Source organism: Podarcis muralis, chromosome 10, assembly GCF_964188315.1.
Source record: "Podarcis muralis chromosome 10, rPodMur119.hap1.1, whole genome shotgun sequence".
Classification (NCBI taxonomy): Eukaryota; Metazoa; Chordata; class Lepidosauria; order Squamata; family Lacertidae; genus Podarcis; species Podarcis muralis.
In genome coordinates, this window is record NC_135664.1 from 59898659 (window position 1) to 59911630 (window position 12972).

General features: G+C 43.3%; 1 protein-coding gene across 21 annotated transcripts in view; it reads right to left on the bottom strand.

Moving 5' to 3' along the window:
- Positions 1-12972, bottom strand: part of MICAL3 (microtubule associated monooxygenase, calponin and LIM domain containing 3) — a 181789-nt gene that overhangs the window by 32037 nt on the left and 136780 nt on the right. For 16 of the 21 annotated variants that reach the window (XM_077935201.1, XM_077935210.1, XM_077935203.1 and 13 more), the window contains 5 exons: positions 9785-9847; positions 7327-7419; positions 6600-6731; positions 5347-5438; positions 920-2771 (listed from right to left, as the gene is read on the bottom strand). In XM_077935201.1, the coding sequence (XP_077791327.1) occupies positions 920-2771; positions 5347-5438; positions 6600-6731; positions 7327-7419; positions 9785-9847 (2232 nt within the window). The remainder of the gene's footprint in view (positions 1-919; positions 2772-5346; positions 5439-6599; positions 6732-7326; positions 7420-9784; positions 9848-12972) is intronic. The other 5 variants (XM_077935209.1, XM_077935204.1, XM_077935215.1 and 2 more) reach the window with 1 other exon arrangement.

Sequence of the window (12972 nt, forward strand, 5' to 3'; positions counted from 1 at the left end):
CATCAGATCACTCAGAACACTATCCTCCAAACGGATTTGTCCAAGTGGCTTAAAATAAGAGCAGGGCACAGAACCAGATGAACCTAATCCTAAACTCCCAAGCGTGGTTGACAATGAAGCAGACTGTTCATACTGACTTCACCAGGCTTGAGATGGGAACTGGGGGGAGAAAACGATGACTCATACATCAAGCCTAACACTGCTGCTGATACAAATATCCCTAGAGTCTGGGTGTTGCAGCAAAATGGAAACTCATGGATGTGTCCAGTCATGCCTCACAAAACTAGTCCACGCATGGGATCTTTTGTAGCCCATTTGGGGCACGTGGATAAAACAGCTGCTCCCAGTTAGGCAGGGAACAGCGATACCACTGGGTAGCCGTGTACTGCTCCCCCAAATGTGCATGTGTGTGAATATGCAGCTTAGGAGTAGGGGGCTAATTCTCAACCATCATCAGACCAATTGTCCCCCCAATCCGGCTTCCCACAAGAAAGCTGTTTCAACAATTTCATTTTTAAAAGAGAAAGAGGTTGCAAGAATTGAAGGAGTCCCTGAAAGCACCCACAGAAAATATACATCTCCCTTGCATACATCACTTCAAAGGGAGCTTGTGGTGTGTCGTTCGCCAGATACCATCCATGACTGCTTGGAACTGGGGTACATGAACATCCAGAGGAACACATATTCCTATTCCTCGAGCTAAAACTAGAAATCCCATGCTTTTGTAAAATACTATTTTTTTCATGCTTTCCTTGTTCCTCTTCTGCCTTTTTATGCTTATCTCTCCCCTCCCCCCTTAATCACCTCCCAAATCACAGGTTACATTGCTCAAATATCTCTTGGGCTCATATTCTGTGCATGGAAGGAATCCGCAAAAGATTTTCAGGTTCACTAAAGAATGCAGTCAGTGACACTATACCTGCTGCTCTAACTATTGGAGACGCCTTATGCTTCCCAGAATCCACTGTGGCCCCGCTGGAAGGTGTACTAGGGCAGGATTTGTCATCTGTCTTTTTCTTCTTGTCTTTCTTATAGCCAGAGAACACAGACTTCCACAGTGATTTGGGCTTCGTGGCTTCCTCAGCTGCACTGCTGGATTTGTCAGAGAGCTTGCTGTCATTCTTGGACTTCTTCTCCTTTTTGTTCTTGCGGGGGGAGAAGAGAGAAGTCCTTTTCTTACTCTTCCCTCCAGAGCCTTCTGAGGATGTGACTGACCCATCATGCCCACTGGTGTCTGCAAAGGGTGAAAAGAACCTGTCACTACTAGCCTCGTGTTTCAGCGTGGGGCCTTCGCCAGCTTTCATACCCAAATGCTTCTGGGATTCAAAATACAGCTCTTTGGTCTTTGAAGGCATGGTAGATGCCTTGTGCAACTTGGCAGTGCCAACAGCATTGGCCATCTCCAGCTCTTTCATCTTGCATAGCTGCTTAGCCATGGCATCGCGTAAGGCCTGGCTCTTGATGGACTTCTCTCTGGCTCTCATTCTTTCCTCCGCTAGCTCCTTCGCTTCTGCAGAGACTTGAGGGAGGCCTCTCTTTTGCTGGCTCCCCCCTTCCATTGATGGTGGCCCACCATTCTCCTTAACAAAATGTAGGTGAAGAGACTTCTCTGGCCTCGGTCTACTAGGGGGCGTGTAATATTTTTCATGGATGCTCGAATCCTCAGTCCTCTCATCGTAAGTGTCCTCCACGTCATCGGCAAATGGTATCTCATCTACACTCTCCACAAATGATTTCCGTACCTCCTCTCTGGAGGGCTGGGATGGCTCCCTGGCTGGCCGGATCCTTTCATTGGCTGCTGGTGGCGGGTGAGGTGTTTGCATAGAAGCCGGCTTAGACTCAGCCTCATTCTGCCAAGTTGCCTGGTGCCTTTTTCTCCGTAGTGTTGCTGGCTCTTCGTTTTGAGGTGGTGGAGGAGGAGGGCTGGATGGAGGAGTGAGCATGGTGGAATCGGAAGTGTTGAAACTCTGGCTGGCCAATGTTCTCATGTTTGATGAACTGCCCTGAAGACCCAGTCCAGAACTGCTGGACAGCTCTCTCTTAACATCACTCAAATTTTTCAACTCTCTCTCTGATGGGGACTTTGGAGTCAGCAAAGAAAACTGCTCACTGTCTAGCTTTGCTGTGACTGGCTTCTTTGACTGAGGTTTTACAATGTGGATCCCCTTCTCTTCTGAAATACGCTCAGGGGTGTATGTTTTCAGGGGGGCAGACTCAAGGGGGGAAATGGTAAAGCTTGGCTCTGGTCCCCTGCTTCTGTTCACAGGGGTGAGACCCAAACTCCTCCGGATTTCAGCACTCTTCATCCAGAACTCCTCCACAAGGTTATTCCTTTTCAAAGCTTCTTCTGCTGTGGTAGGGCTCCCCAATTTTTCCATCTCTCCATCTTGATTTTTTAGGGCAAGCTTGGCCAAAGGAGTGGAGGTTAAGGCTGGGACTGGCTGGAAACACACAGGTTCCCCTGGAGATTGAATGGATGCTTCACCAGAAGGTAAAGGCTGTGAACAAATAGGCAAGGGGCTGGCAGGTGGAGATGCAGGTGCTGCAGGAGTTGCTGGCTGCGATTTCACAGGTGATGTTGGTGTGATGGTCTCAGGCATTGCAACTGGCTGGGACCGTATTGGAGAGAGTGGTGCAGGTGGGCTTTTGACTTTTTGGTCATCAGAGATCTTGACTTGCGCCTCCTCTCCTGGGAGGAACGGTTCAGGGAAAAACCGTACATCGGGGGATTCGTCTTTGCAGGGCGCTGTTGCAAGAAGCTCCTTTGAGTCCTACACAGACAGATATAAAACACAGAGCATCATCAGTGGAACAAAACACCCACCAGCAGGTTCTAGACCAAGGAGTTCCAAACTTTGTACATATACCAGCTGCTCCATGTTTGCCACAGACCCCTAGATTGTTACGAGCAATTCTGGGAAATATTCTAGAATGCACACTCTCCTCATATGAGGCACTGGCTGGAGGATGCAATATTGCTGGCTGCAGGGATCTGGATTGCCAGTGTGTCACCTACAGGGAAAGTACTGAGCAAGTAGACCCAAGCAGGATTGAAAAATGGGTGGCCAAGACTGCAAAGGTCCTAAGCGGGAAGAGAACCTAACCGTGGGGGAGAGGGGGACAGGAGAACTGTCCCCATGTTGCAGGTTGGTTTCTCATACTTGTTTATGGCCCCCATGGTGATAGCTGATGCAGAAGTTTGTTTGTGGGAGTGGTAGTGACGTGGGTCCAGCTCAGGCAGCTGCTACCTGCAATATACTGGTGGTGGCAACAGCAACAATAGCTGAGTAAGAAGCGGCCATAGAGTAAAGTGGTGTGGCATCGTTGGTGGTGGCGGTGGCAGCAGGGATGCCTGGGTCTAAACTGAGCTAAGACACGTTGGGGGAATTGACATGGGAGAGGGAAGGTGGCAAACAGACCTGGCACATACGCTAGTCGTCCACCAAGGGTGAAGTTCCGCTGACTACACCAGCAAGAAGCATGCTGGTGAAGAAGAACCCAGCAAGAAGAACCCTTCTGCATTCTGCAGTGCAGTTGGGGAAGCAAGAAAGAAGAAACAATTTCTCCTTCCCTGTCCCAGTTGCATAGGATCTAAAAGAACCAAACTAAATATTAACCCAGCCTCCTGAATTGATTCGGGGCAGGACTGGGGGGGCACACACAGCCCTTGTAACAAATCACATTTTCCAGTTGTAAATATCAGGGAGGATTTTGTTTCTAAGAATTCCCTTGCAACATTGGGTACTTTCCACTGTGAGAATTTAATTCACAACCCTAGCTCTCAACAGATTCAGTAATATGATGCAGATCTAAGGGCAGAACAGACAGACAGCTGGTGAATAAGGAACATGAATAAGGACTACAGTACTAGCCAGTATGAGTTATTACTTATTCAGGCATTATGACAGCATTATTTTTATATCTATTTAGATCGTTGTGTACTTTTTGGACATGGTGTTACTAACTATTGTTATTCTTGTTCTGTATTTTTTTTGAATTTAAGCATTTAAGTTGTGTTAAAAAAAACCACAAGGCACGTGGATTGTATTTCATAACACTAGTTCAAGTCACACGAAGTGCCAGCAAAGATGATTGTTGGGTGACTTCTGACACATCCTCAAGGAATGACTGACTCAGCTCTGAATAAGTTGGAAAATTGTCCTGCAAAAGACTGAAGTAAAGAAGATTCTGGGAAATGAGTCTTTTACCTACAAATCTATGGGAAAGAATAAGGCGAAAGTCTCATTCCGCCACCGCCCACCCTCCTCATCACAGAATATAGCCAATTAAAAGTACTGCTTGATACTAGCAAGCTGTTTCTTAACATCCAAAGTAAATCAGCTTTTCAAAAAGCTAAGAAAACTCCAGAGCATGAGGTACAAAAGTCAAACATGGCTTCACCTAAGGTGTCAGCGGCCTCACATATTGTACCCATGACGCGAGAGCCTTCTCTGTGATGGTGTCCCAGCTGGCCTCCTGTCTTGCACTGGCCTTTCTTTCATTAGCTTAAAATGATTTTATTTACTCAGGCATTTACAGTGGGGGTGGGGCAGCCATTTGAAAGATGTGTATTTTCTGTTGTTCTATAGATATTTAGCTGGTGGGTGGGATATAAATATTTCAATAAATAAATACATTGTTGTGAATCAAATGAAGAGTAGTGTTTTCTAAATGCATATGCACTGTGTCCTTACAGAATAATATATGGATGCACTGCGGGCTTTGCTTGCAAAAACAACAAAAATGAGAGCACCAACAGGGATGAGATCACACCTTCTCCATAGGTAGGTTTGTGTTCCTAGGATTCTAAGTGTGTGGGAAGGGCCTGTCTTGATTTTTGAAATATGCTTTAGACTGCTGAGCAACTTTATGAATAATAAATATTGTTATTAAAAGCCACTATTTGTACAAAAGCACAGTGTTCACAAATGATGCCTCTGTTTTGTACTCTGGATTTTTTCCCCCAAGTACCAAATATAACGTAGGCAGCACTCTCACAAATTCAGTGGCTTCAGCTACCTCAATTAATTTCTTAAAACGAATTCCCATTAATTTTTCACCAATTTTTGTTCTAAGCATATTCATGGCAGAATGTTTGGAACTTGTTTTTATACAGAGATTCCAAACCAATTATTTGTCAGTCCTGTTTCAATGAGAGAAGCACTTCCACATGCATTTATGTTGCAAGCCAATCTATTATAAAGCAACACAAATAAAAATTTAAAATAAGCTTACAAATATTTTGTGTATGGAATCAGGGGTTGTGATCAAGTTTCTCTTTTAACATTTTACTCAGCTGGGTATGCAAGCATTAGCTATGAAGAAAATCACAATCCCTTTTCTTACTTCTTTTTCTTCTTCCTTGTGGTTTTCAGCTGGAGTCGGCAGAGCAGCCCTCTCACACGGTGACTGATCAGGCAGACAAAGCTTGCAAGGGTCTGAAGGAAAACCAACAAATAAGTCCATAATTATTTTAAACCAAATGAAGTGCATTGAGTTTACCGCCGCCTCCTTGCTTATTTCCAGATAGTCAACTTGGTACTTAACTTGAACACTACCATTCCACCCAGTTATACAAGACAGTCACAGTGCTATGATCGGTGCAGCCTGATGTGATACATTTTACTTGGCAGCAAGTACCATTAAAATGAGTGGAGATTACTCACAAATAGGTATGCACAGGATTGTAGCTTTAGATGCTAAAATATTACACTGCTTGTAGAGAGGGAGATGTGGCTCATTACAGGTCTGAAAGAAATATGTTTAGCAGTAAAGGGCAGCTGAACCAGACACAAGGTCAATCCTAGTCTATCCTGCTTCCCATAGTGGCCTCTGAGAAGTGCACAAGAAGGATCCAGAGACACGAATTGTAGCTTATAGTCACTGATAACTCTGTCTTCCATGCATTTGCCTAATTGCTTCAAAGCTACGTAAGCTAGTGGCCACCATCACATTTTGTGGTAGCAAATTCCATAAATTCTAGAAGGGCAGGATGAAAATTAAGCCAGAAGATGACAAGAGAAGCCTTCATTTCCAGGGCAGATAGTAAGAAACCCCAAAGGCAAGAGAGCAGAAGCAGCTTCCACAAGACTCATGCCAGTCTAAGATGGTTGGCTGTAAGTCGTGGAGTCCTCCTTCTATAGAGCCAAAAGGAAGCCACTGATGGAAACTAGCACCACAGAGGTATCCCATACTGAGAAGACTCCCCAATGTGAACATGGCTCCAGCTAGTACCCCCTTATGAAGCCTGAATATCCAAGTAAGATCAGCTGCCATAAAAATGTCAGGTGTCAAGTATTATTCCTTGGCCTTTTATTCTTTTTCTTTTAGGGCTTTTGACAAATCAGGTTTTAAAAAGGCAGCCTAGAGTTAAGCAAGACTATCATTCTCATAACCTGACACAACATTTTCCATGTGTACACCTTCATGCCAGCCACCTGCAAGCATTCCCTGAGCAGCAAATGTTCTCTGGCAACTTTGCCACCAGATTTACTTAATGATAATGAGAACCATGTATTGTGTTAGAATACTGTACTGCCTCCAGTGCAGACTGCTCAAAACTGCCTGGGGCTTCAGACTTGATGATTAAATTTTGGTACCTTCTGTCTCAACGGAAGGGGCAGCTGTCTCTTCTTCTTCTTCTTCTTCTTTTTCAGAGACTTTCAGCTCCAGTTCTTCTGCCTCTTCTTGATGCAAGCGGCACTCTGCTTCTGCATCAGATGGGATGTCATCTGCTCCCCATTGTTTTTCGCAAGGAAAGGAGAACAAAAAAAACTAAAGGATATGACATGCAAATCTAGAGTGTCTTCATGGTAAGATTTCACCGTGCCAACCCAGAGTCAAGAGAGATGCGTGAAGGGAAATGGTGGCTGTGACAAAAAGATATGAAGGCAATCAGATGGACGGAGGGTGGCTGGCTCACCTTCTGCATCTGATTCTCAAAACGCCCCCCCCCCCATTAAAACAATCTGCTGGCCAAGGACTTGGCACATTCTCTGAATAATTAACATAACCTTTATTACTTTTGTATACCCATTTAGCATATGGCTAGCTCTAGGTCAATATTGATAGCAATAGGTTCTCTCCACTCATCTCAGAAGCTTTCTTGAGCACCGCTAATCCTCAAATGAACAAAACATTACAATTGTAATTACAACTGTCTCCACACACATTCACACACTGCTAAAACAGCACATGCACTGAGCTCAAATGTTTTGGGGTTTGCTAAGTCTTGCACAAAATACCACCACTGCACCCGTTTGAGACATGACTTTGTACTACAGAAACTATGTCTGACGACACACTAGGGAGTTCATGGTCCCATACCATCATCCAACTCTGCACCTGTGTCCCCATCTTCAATAGCTTCTGCAGGCTCGGTGCCTGCCTCATCTTCATAGTCGTTCTCCTCACACAGGGCTAGAATAAATATGATACATAAAGAAACGGGGGTAGGGGAGAAAACAGATCCATGTAAGTTCAAGTTCTAAGTTGTACTGTGGTCTCTTCAGAAGTCCACTTTTGTGTATGAAGATCTAAGCGCCAGAAACAGTAATATCATGTGATGCAGACGCTGCTGAACTATACCACTAGTTAAAAGTGAGGTGTGCTGTATGTTTGTATGCTGCCCCCATAAAACCACACTTTGCATATTAAACCTAGCATGTCAGAGAGAAAACTATATAGAACATTTTTTTTAAAAAAAAACCCTAAACAAAACATGGAAGCATTCAAACCTATTTGCATTTGAAATGGTAAAGCCAACCTTGAGTTGCACTATATTACACTACTGATCATATAGCTTAGCTCACAGATACTTTTAATTGGTTCACTTTACCCATCTCTGCCCTGAAATTGCCTAGGCGACCTCTTAGATCATAATCTGAAAGTCTATGACACCAGATTTGTTTTCTGTTGGGTGCATTTTGTCTTGCAAAGCAGTAGTTTCAAAGCACAGTCATATTTGGCATACGTTTACCAGACTTTGGCTGGTCTGTGCAACTATCCAAAGCAAGCACTGGTTGGGTAAACTGGAATATAGCATCTCAGAGACTAAAAGAATTGGCGCTAAGTGATGCAACATTTTGGAACATCCTTTTTAAAAAATGAAATTTTGTAATTGCCCAAGCTATCATGCAATTTCCCATGGCTGCCCTGTTAATATTATCAATATATATTTATTTTATTTATTTATTGAATTTATATACCGCCATGCCCGGAGGTCTAAGGGCGGTTCACAGAATAACCTTAGGCTGATTCACAGAATAAAAATAAAGACCTCAGAAGTCAGTGACATGTTTAATGGAGGTACAGATTGGGAACACGTTGGTGCAAACATATATTGGTGTGGTGGAGACACGTACCTATTCACAGTTATTGTACAAGTATGCATTTACACACACTAGGCAGTTAAAGATGAAGTGCAAAGGGATAAAAGCTGTCACACCAAAATTTGTGAGCTATGCACTACTGTAGCCAGAAACGAATGGAGCCAACATTTTGTCCAAGTTGGTCAGCAGCCACAACTGGGTAAGGCGGTATGCAGCCGTCCTGTAAGCTCTGCTGTCAGAAGCAAAAGGTTTTAGAAATGCACTAACTACATTCATGCAAAACTCAGGTGCCAAATCTCAAGTAATCACTTTTCTATAATGCAAAATCAAGTTTCTAGCTTGTAAAAACCTGGTTCTTCTTTCCTAAAATGCCCTCAGTGACAGGGGTTATTCTGAATAATAAGTGCAGGGAGGGAGTAGGAAATTTTCCAGATGTTTTAGACTGCAGCTTCCTTCAGTCCCAGACAGCATGCTAAATGGCGGCAACATCTGGAGAGTGCCATGTTGGCTACCCCTGATCCAGAAGATGGTCTGGCAAGAACAGCTAACATATTCCACCTCTCTCTCAGATTTTAGGGTTACAACAAGCTTTGGTTTGTTAAAGCGTTTTCTCCTCTTTGAAATGATGCCAAATTCAGGTGGTGCACAGGTCTCTCTTAGAAGAACTTAGAAATTCACAACTAGGGGCCGCTGTAAACATGATGCTTCCAAGTTGCTGTGATATTTTCCAGCCAGGTGCCTGGGACTACACACTGCTCATGTCTGCCATATGCACATGGGCTATTGTAGCATAGTGGCTGTGAAGAAAATGTCTCTAATCCAAATGTCACCTCTGCTATGAATTCAGAGGAAGCTACAAGGCAAGGTATCATCTCTTAAAATGAGCTGACATCTACAATGCGGGAATAATCTTAACCTGTTTTACAGGATTAATGAGAAAAAGATTAATGATAGAAAAATGTGAAGTAACTTGAACCATTTGCTGTATAATGCTATATATTTCTATATAAATGGCCTTATTATTATTATTTGCATAAAACAACCTTCAAAACATAGAGGGATCTGCATAGCTTCTTTGAAGTGCCACGTACAAGAAACGTTAGATTTAAATTGGTCCTAATTTCCTACTGCACAAATGAAAAATCCGTTTCCTCCTCAACAACAGCTGCAGTTCCTTCATAATACACATGGGCCTCTTTTTTGTTTGGCCTGCCTTGGGAGAGGTTAACGTGGAAGCCTAGTTCATGCAAGAATTAACCATCTCAGTGAGACATGCAGCCTCCTCCCTTCTCCTTCCTCCCCAACCCAGCATGCAGTAGCACCAAAGGCACAGATAGCTCCATGGTTAAAAAAGGGCCAGCAGCTGGAACACTAAAATTCCGGGCAGGTGGGAGCACCAGCAGTGGCGGGCAGGGTTACTTGTGAGCTGTAAAACAGAACATCAGCAAAACTACCTCCTGGGACTGCTTCCAGCCACGCCTGCACTGCCTCGTGGCGTATGGAGGGAAGGTCCGATGCTGAATTAAAATAAAATAAAATAATAATAAATTTCAAAGCAACGAAACAAACACTTTGAAAGTGAAAACATCTGAAACGGAAACATCAAGGGAGGGAAACTTCAAGAAGTGCAGACAGACCAAGGAGACACCAAACACAGGGAAGACCAGACTCAAAAGTCGTTGTCCCCCACTCCAAAAGGCGGGGGGTGGGGGGAGAAAGATGAAGCATGAATCCTTGAAGCATGAGTAATTGCTGCAGTGGTTATTGCTACCCACCTGCAAGGAGAGGTGGTGCAAAAATGTTCGTTTCTGATTGCAGATGAATCCTTGTCCGAGCTCTGGATCAATCAAGCCTCACTTAGACTACTGCGGGCCATTTCTTTTCATTCAAATCACAACAGTCCTGCAAAACGTATCCCTATCTGTATTATGTCCCCGCCTCCCTTTGGATGATTGAACTGATTCTTCAATTCCCACGCATTTAATGCATTAAAGTGTGTGAAGTGCTGTATCAACTTTTCCCAAACTGGTGCCTTCAAATATTTTGGATTACCACTCCCACCAGCTCCATCACAGTGGCAAACGGCCAGTGTTTGTGTGACTTGTAGCTGAACACACCTAGAGGGTGCCAGGTGCAGTCAGGCACTCAATGGCCTAAGTCCAGCACAGAGTTAGGCTTACTTAAACTCAAGGATTTCATTGGGTTTATGTATGCCTAACTGTTGGGTTTAGAAGAGTGTCCTCACACCAAAGGCTCTTCAGTTCTCTGTGTCTTCTGCCAAGCTCATCTGTTACAGACTCCTTTGATGCCTGCATTACCCAGAGTGCTGTTCCCAATTTCCTAATAGCTCTTCAAAGTCATCAGGTTCTTACTTCTCACACCTGACAAAGCCTTTCCTGTAGAACTGTAGACAATACAAAGGAGTGACTTTATGTCTAATTTACCATCTTCTGTACGGTACTCCTTAAGCAAGCCCTAGTCTCTTTTCACCATTCTCTTGTATTTGTTATTTATGTGACAAGGAAGAGTACTTTTCTACTAAATTAATCTGTGGACAGTAAAAGCAGCTTACAGTTTATAAAAATCAAGATGGTGAATAGGATAAGAGGAAAGAAAACTCAGAAGATTCCAAGAAGGGCACACAGATTGAGATTCTAAGTCACCAGTGAAAGTTTATGTAACACACTCATGTGGAATAAAGCAAAAACAAACATCTACTTCGGTTATAAAATTTCCTAGGTCCTGAGATTTACTGGCATTCCAAGTTCAATTTTTAATTTTATTTTACTTTGAGAAATAAGCTCTCAGTGTTTGGGACTGGGCCTTCTCAGTTTTGGCCCTGTAACTTTAGAACCAGGAAAGAACAATTCCCTTGACCTAAAGAGGTTTGCTATAAAAAAAGTTTGAGACTTCCTGAGACAGACAGATCGAATATGCAGTTGGATGATGAAAGGCATGGCTGAAGACTAACAGCACCTATGTGAGGCTTCCAAAAACAGGAGAATTCTGGCTGGGAAAATTATGCAGCCAGAGATTGAAGATTAGGCATTTCCTGACAACTGAAATGTGTAGAGAGTGAAAAGATAACCTTTCTCTTGCAAAGAGTGTCCACATGACCTGCTCTACTTAGAATTTATTTTCAATATTTATCAAACACAGAACATCCATTAAAAGTTAGTTCTATATTAGAGGGAAGACGAGACACTGCAAATCATTTGGAGAATATAACCAAAACTGAACCTAAACGGACTACAGATCCTGACAGCTTTGTAGCAGAAACATGCTGCTCTCTGAATACTAGGCACATGATGAATCCCTGCAGCTGAAGAATTACCTAGAGAGAAGTCTGGAACCCACTGCAAGAGGAAAGTAACAAGCTGCACAGTTATTGTGCAAAGTAATTACTTTATGGGAAGTACCTTAGCAACACAGACCTGGAATGACATAACAAACATCAGCTCCAGGCAATGACAAAGGCAGGCATTTCCTGGGAGCTCTGAGCATAGGAAAGGGCCCACTATCTCAACAGCGACAGGTTTGCTTTGCACAGAAAGTCAGAGGCAATGCAAGAGAATTTTCAAGTTTCCACGCCCTGCTTTTTTCTGGTTAACGAGGCCCACAGAGAATGCTTTGTATGGATTTCCCCGCAAATCCTGCATAGAATAAGGAGCATTGAGCAACACCCCTTTAGCTACAGGCAAGATACTTAAAAGCATTCAGTTTCAGCTTTTAAAAGAATTATCCAAGGAAGAAGAATCCAGAACTGTCATAGGCAATATTTGTCTTATACTTTGGGAATTTCCCCTAACGTTTAAGAAAGAGTAACCTTCTTAAAACCTAATTATTTAGCACTGCATTCTCTATTCTTCTTCAAACATTTCTCAGTCATGCAGTAGATATAAATATATTTAAATAAATGCAAAAGTAAAACTTTCCTCTTCACAATGAATATACTCAACTCTTTCAGATTCGCCAGACATAATTTAGCTTCTAGGCCATTTATCGTTCTTGTTACTCTAGTCTGGATCCCAAATTCCAACTGAGGTCTCCACAGTACTGATGTTTTTTTTTAAAAAAATGGATTGGCCTTTCTATGTAACTTTCTACACTTCTCTGCTCCTGGTATTTAGGGACTTACTTGCTTTCACATTTCTGTCTTGCATTAGCCGTCACCACAAGCTCTCACTAGTGTAGAACTGCTTCTGTCTGCTTTAGGAAGCCCAGAACACTTAAAGGCCTGCTCAAAGGACTGCCTTCCACTATACCCCACATAGGCATACTAGCAGACATCCATCATTGCGAACCTGTTCCCATACTTTTTCACCATTCCATGGCATATTTTCAGGCTCGTTAAAAGCCACTTCCTAAGCCTAGGTGCCAAAACTTCCTTGAACAAGCTTCTCAGAGAGAGGACCATCTCTGGCTATGATATCCTTGTTAAGCACAGGGGAAAGTAAGACACAGCAGGGAGTGCCATGAGCCTCTCTTCCACTCAGCCTCAGCAAGGGTGGAATCACCTTTCTTATCTTCCATCCACTTTAAGATTAAGACACTTCTGCTCGTATTGAAGCTGGTTGAAAGAGGAAACCAAGACAGTTCCTGCTCTCATATCCTCCTCTGTACCCGGAGCCTAGTAGGGCAC